Genomic DNA, 14,305 nt, shown 5'->3' with positions numbered 1-14,305 from the left:
GGGGAGGGTTCGGGTGGGAGGGGGTGGGGGGGTGTCCGGGGGCTCATGGAGCCGGCCGAGCAGGCGGGCGGCGGTGACCCCCCGGAGCCGGGCGGGAGTCCTCGGCCCTTCATCGCGCAGAAGGAGATTGTCTACAACAAGCTGCTGCCCTACGCCGAGCGGCTGGACGCCGAGTCCGACTCACAGTTGGCCCAGATCAAAAGCAACCTGGGCCGGGCCGTGCAACTCCAAGAGCTGTGGCCCGGGGGCCTCTTCTGGACCAGAAAACTCTCCACGTAAGTGGGACCGGGCCTGCAGGATGGGTCAGGGGCAAAGGTTCAGAGGGTGGGCGTCCAGGGCGGGGGGAGGCTGGCTTTTTGTCCACTCCTGATGGCTGGTCCCCCGACTCGACCCGTTCTCGAGCCGGTGGTCCCGGTGCGGTAGTTCCAGGGTCGTCACAGAAAGAAGCTAGGAAAAGCACTCAAGCCTTCTCCCTACCACTTTCCTACGGGACCTTCCCGGTTCTCACTTCTCTTCGTCCTCCCTTGTTGCTTTTCCATAAGGGTTCGGAATGTTGTCTTCCGACCTGCGGGGTCAAGAAGGAAAGAGATAAGCGGTCCCCCAAAGGTTCTCCTTGAACCTGTGCTCGTGTGGGAAGGGGTGCAGAGGATTAATCTTTGGGGGAGCAACTCTTGACTTCTGGTTCCTCCGGTTCTTTTTAATGATTCTTCGTAGCTCTCCATTCGCGTCTCGCAACTTTCTGAATGGGAAGGAGGCCGTAGGGAACTTACAGGTTCTGCTTTTTGGGGCCTGCTCAGTCTTTTGTGGATTTGATTGAAAAGATTGGTTTAAAATCAGCCTTTAGCGCGCACTTGGGCTGTATACTAGACGTTAATGTCGAGACTTAGAACTTAGGGAAAGTGTATATTTCTCCTGTTTGGAAATGTATGATACTAAGGAAACAGAACAGACTTGTCAGATTGTCTTGGACGTTATTAGTATCGGGCGTGTGTTAATTTTGGGCCGCTTTCATGAGTGTAAATTATCGAACTCAGCTTCAGGAGTTACATTCTTCTTTTATTGTTATTGTTATTTTGCATAACCTGGCTGCAAACTAGTGCGACTGAAATTAGGGAAAAGCGAGGAAAAGACAGTTGCGGGGAGAGGGGGAGTTAGAGACTGTTTGCTAAATGGGCATCTTCACTGTGTCCGAAGAACTTTTTTAAAAAGAATTTTGCTGTGCCTTGTTAACTGTACATGAAATCTGGTAACCTTGGATGTTTATGCTTTGAGCTATGAATGGATGAACACATAAGACAGCAGTCACTTATCCAGTGTTTATCCAAATTTGCTGAGTGAACTGGGTGATGACTCAGGGTTTTGTAATGCAATAGTCCGTCTTAACATTTCCTCACAGGATGATACTTACGTGCCTATTATTAGGGGGAGCCTCTGACAAATTTCTCAACTGCACTTGGCGGTGGTGGTGGGAGTAATGACCTCTTTAATTAAAAAGCAAAACTAAAACACTTAATTTGATCTTTTCAAAGAGTGACCATAAAATGTCAAGGTTAACAGCTCTCCTAGAGAGTAAAATTTGTGGTGTTCAGATCCATAGGAGGTTTGTGGGGGGGGGGGGGGGAATGCAACAGGGAGAAGAATCGCTTTCAGTCAAAACAGAAGAATGTTTTATGAATGATTAAAATTAACATGATTTTTCAAGTGAGCCTTCTAGGTGTTCGTGTTACTCAGGCACAGTAAAAATAAAATTAAGCAGTTCCAGTAGTTCCCCATTTTAATCTCTTGGATTAGATTTGCGAGCGAATAACCATTTTGGGAGACACAAACAGTACCTTTTAGATGCACAGTATGTGAATATACCGATGTGTGAGTATGTATCTGATTTGGATTTAAAAATCTAAAATCTAGACAGGCATAGTTAAGCATTGTTTATTTACATTTACTGTTACTAACTTTGGCACAGTATCACATAAGGTGGTTTTTTGGTTTTTTTTTTAATTTTTTGGCTTAAGTGTAAGCAGCTTTTATCTTGGAAGAACTAAAAATACATTTGACACAGTCCTTGGTGCTTAGGGCAAGATTGCAGTTATATGGCTTGATAACCCATAAAACCATTTATATCTAAATAGCTAGCAAGAAATGCTATCAGAAGGAATTTTATTTGGGGGCAGTGGTTAAATGCTGCAAACTGATTCTTGGGATTATGCTATGAGATATTTTGAACTTGGTGGGACATGTTGTGATCTTGGGTGTGCTTTTTCTCCTTGGTCATGTTAAGGTGACCTGTTTATGTTTATTCGTGCTTGTTGTTTATTAAGCCTTGGTGTGTTGCATAAGTTTACATTTAAATGATGCCAGAGTATCTGCTGATAGCTATCAATTACCTGAGTAGTGATCATATTTAGTACTTTGTAGAAGAGTGGAAAGTAGTAGTAAAAATAAAATCTCATTTTTCCCACTAGCTCTGTGACTGGAAATTACTTCAGTCATGTGTTTCAGTATTCTTGGGAGAGAAACGAGGGGGGTTGGACTAAATAATTCCCGAGAAACGTTCTTGCTCTGGTATTTTATGATTTTTATTTTTTTATCCTATAGAGCCTCAAATAAGTCAGTGTATATCTTACCACAAGGACTGGGCAGGTTGTAAAGGATCAGGTACGTTCCTGATGAAGAATGGAATGTAAATGCTGTTCACAGGCACTGGGACTGGACCCCTGACCAAAAATGGACATCCCCCCCAGTCTAGGTGTCTCAGATCTGGGGTTTGGCGGGGTGGGGGGTAAAGTCCTGGTTTGAGAGGCACTCAGGAGCCCCTTTATTGACTTTTTCCTTCATTTTACTAGTTACCATAGTTCTGTTTGAGTTCATTTTGAGACTTGTGGGTCTCTGTAAAGAAAGGTTACTTCCGTGTATTTAAAAAATTGGTCCTGTAATGTAACATAACTTTTCTTGTGCAGACAGTTTAAAGTATTAGAACCTGTTCAAGAGAAGTTGTGTGACATAACACAGGACCATTTCCTAAGAAGCAAGAAAACAGAAGAGAAGAATAAACTAATGGTCTTTTTTTCCCTCTTTTTTTAAATTGTTGTTTGAGTATAGTTGTCCCCATTTCCCCCCATCTGTCCCTCTTTGACTTTGTCCATGAGTCCTTTGTACATATTATTCCTTGGCCACCCTTCCCCAAACTAGTGGTCTTTAGAAAACAGCAGTAGACACTTCATGGACACTAAGTGAAAGGTATATGTATACCTTGTGGAAACTGGTGGAAACTTGGTGGAAACTGGTGTGGCCAGTGTAGAGAATGGGATTGAAGAAAGATAATCTTGAAATTTGCTTTTTCTCCCTTGCCCTTCCAGACCTTTCATACGAGGCACTGGAGTCTAGTTTATCTGTACCCGGCTTTGCCACCATTATCATCTCCGTCCTGCTGAACCTCTCGTAGCTTTCAAGTCCCCTTTTGGAAAGGGGGAATGTAGACTATTAGTGGTTTTTCAAACTTAAAAATTTAGCAATGTACTGTTTTATAAAATCAACATCTTAAACACAGAACTAGGCTCCTCAGGCTAAAGGAGTACTGAATTTTTTTCTTTGTAACACTTCATTGAACTCCTGATGGCTGCTTAGGGCTCTAAAACATACTGTTTGAAAAATCATTACTGAAGTAGTCTCTAAGGGCCCTTCTAGCTAGCACTCTGTTACTTTAAATTGGTCTGGAGGAAGAGCAAAAGGAGGGACAATAAGTGAATGGGCTACTATTTCCTACAGGTTTACCCCATTCACGATCATTTCTTTCTTTCACAGAATTTTGATTTTTGTGAAGTGGGCTTGGAGTATTATAAATTTACATGCCTTGTTTGTTACAACAGAAATGTTGTATTCTGTGATGTTTTGTAATGAAATGACTGTATTATGCTGAGCAATCATCTCATTTGCTGATGAAACTGTAGCTCCCTTGTTTTATTATTAAGAACAGTATGTAGTCATCTTCCAGGACAGAAATTGGATTATCCTAATTGAAGCCACATAATGTATTAAATTTAATCAAGATATGAGTTATCAAATACACAGACTGCCTCTTCTGGAAAACATTAATGTGAACGCAGGAGCACCCAAATTCATATTATCTGTTTTGGGGAAGAAAGTGAAAAGTGCTAACTACCGAATCTCAGTTGCTTAGTAACACGTACTTAATAGAGGTCTAATGTTTGAGTGTTGAAATTGTGAAGTACACAGTAAATACTGGGTGGGCCAAAAAATCCCTTGGGTTTTTTCTGTGTGGTATCTCTAGTATGCTTAGTTGTCTTTAACTTCATTTGAAAAACGATTTTGTTAGGATTGTATTGTGACAGCTGTCAGTCACATCAGTGTACATTAAAAAAAAAACCCTTTTCAAAATTGGTGAATTTTTGTGCAGCTATTTTAATATTGAAGATGGAAGAATATATGTAATGTTTTCGACGTATTGTGCTTTATGTAAATGCAGCTGAAAGGCAAAAAGGTTTGTGCAGTGTATGGAAAAGGTACTGTGACTGAGTGAATGTGTCAAAAGTGGCTTGCGAAGTTTCTTGGTACTATTGACATTTTGGCCAAATAGTTCTTTGCTGTTTAGGTGTCTTATGCATTGGAAGATATGTAGCAGCACCCCTGCCCTTTACTCACTAGAAGCCAATAGCGGGAGATAACCGACATACTCAGAATATCCAAATTGATAAAAAGTTACTGGTAAAAATGAAAAATGTGTCTTTTATCGAAAAAACTAAATGGACTTTTTGGCCAACCCGATACAAGTGCTTTTTATTTGTAAAAGAATCTTGAAATCTTGACAAATTACTTCATTCATTAGGGAAAACCAGTTAGAAAAAGTAGTAGAAAAGGTTTACCTTTAATCAATAACCACACTCAAAGTGGGAACCAAAATTTCTTTGCAGTGAGAAAGTTGATTTTCCATAGAAAAAAATAAAATATGTGAATTAAGTGATTTTGAGGACATACATTTTTTCTTTTAAAGATTTTATTTATTTAGTTTTAGAGAGAGGGGAAGGGAGGGAGGAAGAGAGGAAGAGAAACATCAGTTTGTGGTTGCCTCTCGCATGCCCCTTGCTGGGAACCTGGCCTGCAACCCAGGAATGTGCCCCAACTAGGAATCGAACCAGTGACCCTCTGGTTCACAGTCTGGCACTCAGTCCACTCAGTCACACCAGCCAGGGTGATTTTGGGAACATAAATTTTCCGACAAAGTTGTATAATAGCACACGCAATAAGCTATCCTTCACATTAGATTTTTAAAAATAAACAAATTTTATTTTTTAAAGCAGTTTTAGGTTCAGAGCAAACTTGAGCAGAAAGTACAGTTTCCATGTACCTCCTCCCCCCACACAAGCACACATTTGATTTTTCATAGCACTGCCATACTTGAGGCCCCTCCCATTTTCCAGGGACCTCCTGATCATTCTTTTAAAACACCAACTCCATGTACCCATCACCCATCCTCAACATTCATCAACTCACTGGCCTATTGTGTTGTTTTCACCACCACTGTACCTTCTTTTGCTTCATTCATAAGTGCTTCCAGTATGAATCTTGAAGGGAAAAGGAACTAGACCAAAACAGTCAATACCATATCAAAAAATACCAATACCAAAAAATTAGCAATAATCCACTGTCACTTTGATCAACCTCATGAAGTTCTTTTTGCAAAATTAGTGATTTTACTTCTGAGTTTCCATTTCATTTACATTGCTTTGTCTAAGGTTTACTACGAACAGACTTCATGAACATGTTTTAAAAATAGTTCATTAAGTCCTGGCTGTTGTGGCTAGGTGGATTGAGTGCCAGCCTGAGAACTGAAAGGTCGCTGGTTCTATCCCAGTCAGGGCACATGCCTGGGTTGTGGGCCAGGTCTCTGGTTGGGGGTGTACAAGAACAACCAATTGATGTAGATCAGTGTATCTCTCACACATTGCTGTTTCTCTCCCTCTTTTTCTCCCTCCCTTCCCCTCTCTCCACAAGTAAGTAAATAAACTCTTAAAAAATAGCTTATTAATGAACATTTTGATATTATGACATTTCTTTTCTTTCCCTTTAACTTTGGAGATACAGAGTAAGTCCTGAACTAACAAGAACTCCCTTGGATTATCTCCATTTTAGAAGTGAAGACACTGATGTTTGTAGGTTAATAGTTGCATACAAAGTAGTAAAGTCAGGAGTCTTGTTTGAACAAAGTATTTTCTGAGTGCCTCATGTAGACGGAAGTTTTTGGCACTTAGGCTGTGCCAGTACAGAGTTTTCCCCTCGGGAAGTTCCAGTGTGCTCTTTCTCTTAGGCACATTTTTGTTTATTTGGGACAGACTACATAAGATGTATAACTCTATTAGGAAATTGGGGAAAAGAAAATATGAATTCTGAGTTCATTGGTTTTAAAAAAAAATTCTCATTCTGACCGTTGTATTTTAACATCCTACATTAAGAAAGGCAGAAAAATAATTAGTAAAACTACCATTAGTTCTTCTCCTGAGATCCATATATATCATTTAAAAACAATTTTCCCAAGTGGCCTTGCAGTATTGCAAAATAAAAATTTGTGAAGTGAAATGATGGCAGATTTTTTAAAAGGGAAATTTACTTATTAGTAAACACGGGCACAACTGTAAGCCTGTCCTTATTGTGAAGCCTGTGTATCTACTTTTTTTTTCCTAGTGAGACTCATTTCTAGTGAATCATCTTCCACCTTAACATAAAATCCAAATCTGTTTCCCTCTAATCTTTGTAGAAACTTAGATAGAAAATCTCAGTTATACTGTGTAAACAGCAAGCTGAGAACATGGTAATAAAAGTAACAGGGAGCAAACAATAAAAAAGCTTTATATTCATTGAGATCACCACTGGAATGTTAAAAGCAGTACATACTATAAATATTCTCATTTGGAATCTTGAGGTTGCTTACTTCCATATTTGGCCTAGGCTCAGCATTTCTTCCCTTTTAGTGCACTGTCTCTTGATCTCTTATTCATGCTTTTCTATTCTTGTGTACACATCTTCCCTCTGCTGTGATTTATCTTGAGGTCGGTGTTTTTCATATTTCTCTCTCCTTCCCTCCATTGCCAGTGTTTACTACAGTGGTATATACTTTCATAGGTACTCAGTAATATTAGAATCAACTCTTTTTTGTTATTTGAAAACTAAAGCATTATGCTGATCTAAGGATTTTGTTACTTTATCAAAATAGAGAAATGAATCTGGGATGAGCTCTATTTTAATACTGGGCTCTAAAGAAAATATATATTTATTTTTTTATATATATATTTAAATATATTTAACCAAAGTAGTGGAGGGAAGCATTTTGGTTAAGGAAGAAGTTGTATTTCATAACCAACCCAAAGTTAGAGAAGAAAGCAGATTATATTGGTTGTATCAGGGAGTTTGAGATTTCATTTAAAAATAAATCTATAATATTGTATGGTTGAACTACATTCAAATGTAGTTAGATGAATCGTAAATTTTTGGTAGTGGTCATTGCCTTTTAATGCTAATTTGGCTGCTTCATAATACCTAGACCCCAAATTTTAGAGTTTAAAAATATAATAAAAGCTTTTTCTCTTTTTTAAAATTCTGAAAAAATTTACTGATTTTAGACACACACACACAGGGTTTTTGTTCCACTTACTTATGCATTCATTGGTTGCTTCTTGTACGTGCCCTGACCGGGGATCAACCTGCAACATGGCGTCAGGATGGCACTGACCAACTGAGCGACCCGGCCAGGGCAAGGCTTTTTCCCTTTCTAAGAAAAAACACTGTTGCAGCTGTGAAATGAGTTTGAGAGTAGTATTGTAGTTCAAATAAGTTGGAGATTGCTTAAGAATTGTTAAAAATACTTTGCAATCTTCTAATGGTAGACAGTCTAAATAGAACGTATTAATAATTTCTGAGCTGTTGGTGTGGGTGTGTCATTTTACTTTCTGACAATTTTCTTTTTTAAGCAAAGGATGAAGTTTTTAAGAGCTAGAAATTTTGTGAAGGTAGCCTTTTGCATGTGAAAGTTTTTAGTTTGAGCAGATTCCTAAAAAATTTATTTGGGATAACTTGTGTTCTGCAAGAAGGCAGGTTACATTTCAGAGATCCCAATAAATGAAATGTCAAATTCTGTCAACAAATACCAAAAAGAAGTCCCAATTATGTGTATGGCAGGAGGAAAATTACCACTTAACAAATTGAGGAATGATTACAAATGTAATCTTTTTAAAAATTCATAATTTAACAGACAAAATATCGTAAGACTTTCACTTCGTGTTTTATTTGCTTGCTTGGTTGCTTGTTTGTGGGGTCACACAGTTGTTATCTCTGTGTTCATTTGTTAGTGTTTAATTGAGAATTTCCCAAACTGTGGGTTATGGCGAAAGGGTAAATCATTTAGTAGATCTTGACCAGTTGTTTTGGCAGTGGGTGGGGGGAGGGTGGTTTGTTGATTGGTGAACTAAATTAGAATCATTAGAGTGAATTTGGAAATAATAAGGGGGAGTTTTTATGACTGTTGTTTCAGTTCTGTATATCTCTAGGTGTATACTGGATTATGTATTTATTACTGTGGTTTGTAGCCAAACAACATGAAAGCTACTGATTTTACAGGTGTCTTTCAGATCATATCATCAATACCTATTTATTAAGCTATAAAGATACAAGGGATGGAAATGAAAAGTTGTGACAGTTTAAAAATATTAGTAACCTTCCTTAGTCAGGTTACTCAGTTGGTTGGAGCATTGTCCCGTACACCAAAAGGTTGCGGGTTTGATTCTGGTTAGGACACATACCTAGGTTGTGGGTTTGATCACTGGTGGGGATGCATGAGGGAGGCAACAGATTAATGATTCTCTCCTCCTCTCTCCCTCCTTCTCCTCTTTCCTCTCTGAAGTCAATGAACATATCCAGGTGAGGAGATACATATATATGCACATGTATATGTGTCAGTAACCTGAGGGATCTTACAAGAGCACATTATTATAGATGCTACTTACCATAGGTTGAGGGTTCAGGATGTACTTGCACTATGCTAAGGCTTTACATTTATTATTTCATTTAATTTTCACAACCCTATGAACTGTAGGCATGTTATTGTCCCAATTTTACCACTGAAGAAATGAGACTTAGAGAGGTTACATGTCAGCATATTTGCCTGATGACTACAGGGTTCTTGCTCTTAACCATGTGTCCAGAGGAATGAAAACCCCTGGGCTTTGTAGCCTAGAAAGACTGTACTGGGAAGGAGGACTACAGCTGAACCTGGAGGTAGCACTGGGTTGGTTAAGGAGCAGTTTGGAGAAAGCCACTTACTATGGTAGAACAGAGATGTGAGCAAATTGACCGTACAGCTGTTAAAGTCTGTACTCAGAGCTTCATATTGAATTAATCGGTTACCTGTCTCCCTGTCTAAGCTGTATGCTCCAGGGCAATTTCTTAATTATTTTTATGTTTCCATCGCGTATTGCCATGGCTGGCTATTAAGTGATACTCTGTAAAGCATTTCAAGAAATGAATGCCCATTATCCATGCCTCAAGGGAAAAAAATGAACCATCATTATTAGGTGTTAGTAGTAAATGACTTTTATTCTAGAAATTGCCATGTCAATTTTAATATCTCACAAAGAATATAAGTCTGAAATACAATGTGCTGAAATTCCAAGTGAGCGTTGTTTAACCTGTGGTGGATAGGGATAAAGAGAAATGTATGAAGTTTATCTGGAAAAAGTCTGGCTGTTGTTAATATAACAAGAATGTTTTGTGTGACATTGATGTAACCTGTCAACCAAGGAGAGTGGACTGGAATGCATGTGCGTGAACAATGAAGACTTCACTGTACTAGTCAGTGGGGGGCGGTAGACACCATTGAGTGAGCATGTGTGCTGTGTGGCTGTCACATTCAATATGACTGAGTGAACAGAGCAATGACTCTGTATGGATCTTTGTGTTAAGCCTGAACATTCCTCTGTGGAAACTATTGGGATGATTCAGAAGGCAGCAGTATGGGCAGCTGGTGATTGGCATCTTCATCATGACAATGCGCTGCTCATGCATCACATCTTGTGCAGAGTTTTTCTGCGAAACATCAAATTACCCAGGTGACTCAGCACCCCCTGCAGCCAAGATTTGGCACCCTGCTACTTATGTGTTTTTTTTCCCCCCCAAAACTAAAATCACCCTTGAAAGGGAAAAGATTGCAGACCATCGATGAGATTCGGGAAAGTATGATGGGGCAGCTGATGGCAACTGTAACTGTGTGAGGTCCCCAGGTGCCTACTTTGAAGGGGAATGAGGTGTCATTGGTCTATGTACAGTGTTTCTTGTATCTTCAGTAAATGTCTCTGTTTTTCATATTACATGGCTGGATACCTTCTGGACAGATCTAGTATACATACCCCAGACCTCCTATCTAATGTGAGATCTTCCATTAGAATTATTGTACTTAATAAAGATGACAGTTCTGTTTTTTAGTGTGTTTTGGAAATGTACTCTTAATGTTTTAAAGCCAGTTTGCTTAATTTGATCAAATATTTATTGTTAATTTGAAGGGTTTTTTTTTTCCTACTTTAAAAAAATTGAATTAGCTCTAGTGAGCCATTTGTAATTACTGAAGCACACTATACTCCTCAAGGTATACTTGTATATTCAGTCAGTTGAAAATAATGTTTCTCAGAATGTCTTTCTTTCTTTATCTCTGGTTAAGAGGTAAGGGCTGAATAGGTGTTGTGGAGGGTTGGTATCTGCCACCTAGTATTTTTCAGTCATCTAAAGAAATAGTAATATATACATACATATCTGTAGTACGAGACAGCATATGAAAAATACCCCAAGTTTGGTACAACTGTTAAGGGGCAGAGAGGACAGAGATAACACTTTCATTTGGGAATGAAGGAAGACTTCAAGAAGGAGGAAATCTTAAAGGATAGATTGGTTTCTAAGAATATGAACAAATAATTCAGAAGAAAATAATTATACAGTAAGCAAGCATCTTAAGATATATTTTATGTCATAACTAATGAAATATAAATTGAAACATTGCATTAGTATTACATTTTTAATGACTGGAATAGATTTTAAAAAGCATGTATCATGCCCTAGTCAGTCTGGTAAGGGGCAGTAGTTCTCAGATGTGTCAAGACATCTGGGAAGCTTACAAAAAAACAACTGGAACCTGGAGCCCCCCACCCCACCCCTTTCTAGAGCAATTAAATTGAATGTCTTTCATGTATGTTATTTAATCAATTACCCATCACCATAGCCTTGTGAGGACACCCAGGTCTTACACACACATATATAATATAATTAAATGACTTGTCCAAGAGACTTAACATAGAGCAGTTCGAATTCTCAGCAATCTTCAGAACCATGTTCCTCCTGCTTGCTTGGCTAATATGTTGAAATCAATAAATCTGCCTATCCAAAATTGATTACAATGTCCACAGTTGCAAAGAAGCTAGAATGGAAACATAAGACATCCTCCATATTAAGTAGAAATTAACTTGCTTTTGTTCCATACCAGTAGTCACTTGGAATTAATAGCCTTTATTATTGTTTGTTTGTGGTAGTGCATCCCCTTTCTTGATCCTCAGCTTGACCTCTTTGGAGAGGAAATGGGGGAAGAAGAAACATTTTCTTGGTTGTGTCTTCTGGCCACAGAGTTCCCTGTTCTTGCTCTGTTCTTCTATCTAACACTGTCTCCTGTTCCTCTTTCCCCCAATATTCAGGTTATCTTGATCTTGGGTTGCCTATTCAGAGTGATGACAGCTTTCTAATCTTTTAAGATTCAGTTCAGTGATCACTATATATGGTGAAACTTTGCTTTAAAATAAAGAATCATAAAACTCTAATAATGCTTCATTTGTCCCCTTACTTCACCTTGCATTTGGTCTCCTCACATCTAATTTGTAAGTTCTTGGCTTATAGGAACTGTTTGAATAATAACTTTCATTGTGTACATGTTATTTGCTTTAGAAATGCTTTTTGAAAAGAAAAGAGGTGGATTTATGAAAAACACTTGATTTTAACCATTCATTCACTCTTTGTGGCAGTGAGAACTGTTATCTGCATATTTTCTATTACATGTAATGACAAAGGACTTAGTCCTGTAATAAAGTCAAAGTGATTAATTTCATCTGATCCTCCAATTTCCTCTGCTAATTTTGCCCTTTTTTATTGCTTATTTTTTCTATTTGGTGACACCTTATGAACAGAAGGAAAAGACTAGAACTGATACAGTTACAGCAGAAGTGTGTTATTTATTTTGGCAGAGGGATGATTTGCAGTTACTGTTTGAAATTAAAATTTGGAGTTGTGTAGGGATTTCACTGGTCATGGTAGTATTCCTTGCTGTAAATATTTATCATTTAGTCCTAATTTTCAGATATTAAGGCATTAAAAACTATTCTCATTTTACCATTGAGTCAGATATTTTACATTTTCGTCTTTTATTGTTTTAAAATGTAATTCCTGCACATTTTAGAGAAATTTATTTTTGTTGGTATTATGAATGAATGGAACAATATTCCTTCAACCATCACTAGTTTCTTTCTTATTTATTTATTTATTTATTTATTTATTGTGTGGGTGCCATACAGGAAGGCTGCTGCTTTAAAAAAAAAAAAACACTGTAGATTTTCTTACATGGTCTAAAAAGGTTTTTTTTTTAGTTGGTTGCTTTGATATTTTAGGTATAATCATAGCATTGAAACTATACTATTCTACCTTTCCTAAAACAATTACCCTTATTTTTGTTTCCTAGTTTACCTTTAGTCTAGATTCAGGATAATGCCAAATAATAACAGTAAGAATAATTGTTCTCCTGAACCTGATTTCAAAGGAAGTGCCTCTTTGAGGGGGAATGCCTTAAGTCTGGGTATGGGCTATTTAATTTAATTAATATTCATATGTGTGTTGTAAAATGATTTGGTTTCTTTTTGTTACACTTTAGTATTTTCTAGTTTCCATTTTATTATAATTAGACTATTTGACTATAATAACATTCACATGTTAAAATTAAGTGAGGTTTTCTTTGTGACTAGTTTATGACCAGGTACTCCACAGAAAGATGATTGAAAAGAAGGCATTGTTTTTGTAAGCTTACATTAAAAAAGAAAACAAACCATTTTATTTATTTTTTTATAGAGGGAAGAAGGGAGGAGAGGGAGAGAAACATCAATGTGCAAAACATCTATTGCCTGCCTCTTGCACTTCCCCAACTGGGAACCTGGCCCCACAACCCAGGCATGTGCCCTGACTGGGAATCAAATCAGCAACCTTTTGGTTTGCAGGATGATGCCTAACCCACTGAGCTATACCATTCATGGCTATATACTTAAAATTTTTATTTTTGTCTTTTAAAGTCAGTTTTATTAATGATGAACTTCAGTCAAAGTCAAACTGAGATGTTAGACACGTGATAGATTTTGTTGCTGTTATTCTGCACATAAAGTTTCATTTTCTTTTTCAAGACTACTTAATAGGTAGTATTGTATACTTTTATTAGAGATGCATAATTCCTGGTTCTCTTTTTGTTTGTGAGGTTAGTTGCCATCCTCCATGCATTAGAAATTGCAAAATGGTGACGCCTTTCATCCTTATTAACTTAAGTTCTCTAGAGAACTTTTCCTTACCAAATATTGTTTATCCTGAAGTAAATTCCCCTTATTTGAGGGTCAGGATGGGTGCTTGAGTGGTTCTCTTAATTTACCAGTATTTAAGATAATGCCTTGGTTCTTAGCATTCTTGAAAAGTGAGATTTGTGGGGTTTTCTTTTTTGTGTATGTGTTTATATTTTTTAGTATCATTATGAACTTAATGGATTTGAACATCCATTGCAATCAGTTGTGATTCACACTCCAGTGGTATCATTTTTGGCCAGTGAGAACCATACAGCCTGACTCCTGTGCTCTACTAAATAGAGCTTGACTTGAGTAGTCTTTTACAAGGGGTATTTTTATTTAACATAAGTGCATTAGAGTCTAAAGGTGTAAACCACATTTTAACAAACCATTCTTTTATTGGGGTGTTTGTTTCTTTTTTTCTGCCAGAAATTTTTACTGCAAATGTGCATTGAAAAACTTTTTGCTATTTTGACTTTGATAGTCTGAATTTTTTACTTGTTTAGGACCTACTGCTTGATAGGTGGAGCTTAAGAAAAATCATCCATAAATACTTTTTAAGTGCTTGCAATGAAAAATTCTTTTTTTGTTTTTAAATAATTTTTTTAAAGATTTTTAAATTTAATTTTAGAGAGAGGGGAAGGGAGGGAGAAAGACGGGGAGAGAAATATCCA

The 14,305-nt window shown here is 37.6% G+C and overlaps 1 protein-coding gene across 2 annotated transcripts in view; it reads left to right on the top strand.

Moving 5' to 3' along the window:
- The first annotated feature begins 24 nt into the window (after nt 1-24).
- The window catches only part of PSME4 (proteasome activator subunit 4), a 93,387-nt gene continuing 79,106 nt past the window's right edge, over nt 25-14,305 (top strand). For both annotated transcript variants that reach the window (XM_028516497.2, XM_036027945.1), the window contains exon 1: nt 25-275. In XM_028516497.2, the coding sequence (XP_028372298.1) occupies nt 46-275 (230 nt within the window). In that variant the 5' untranslated portion in view covers nt 25-45. The remainder of the gene's footprint in view (nt 276-14,305) is intronic.

The sequence above is a fragment of the Phyllostomus discolor genome, chromosome 6 (genome assembly GCF_004126475.2).
Source record: "Phyllostomus discolor isolate MPI-MPIP mPhyDis1 chromosome 6, mPhyDis1.pri.v3, whole genome shotgun sequence".
Classification (NCBI taxonomy): Eukaryota; Metazoa; Chordata; class Mammalia; order Chiroptera; family Phyllostomidae; genus Phyllostomus; species Phyllostomus discolor.
This window is presented reverse-complemented; position numbering and strand designations above follow the sequence as displayed.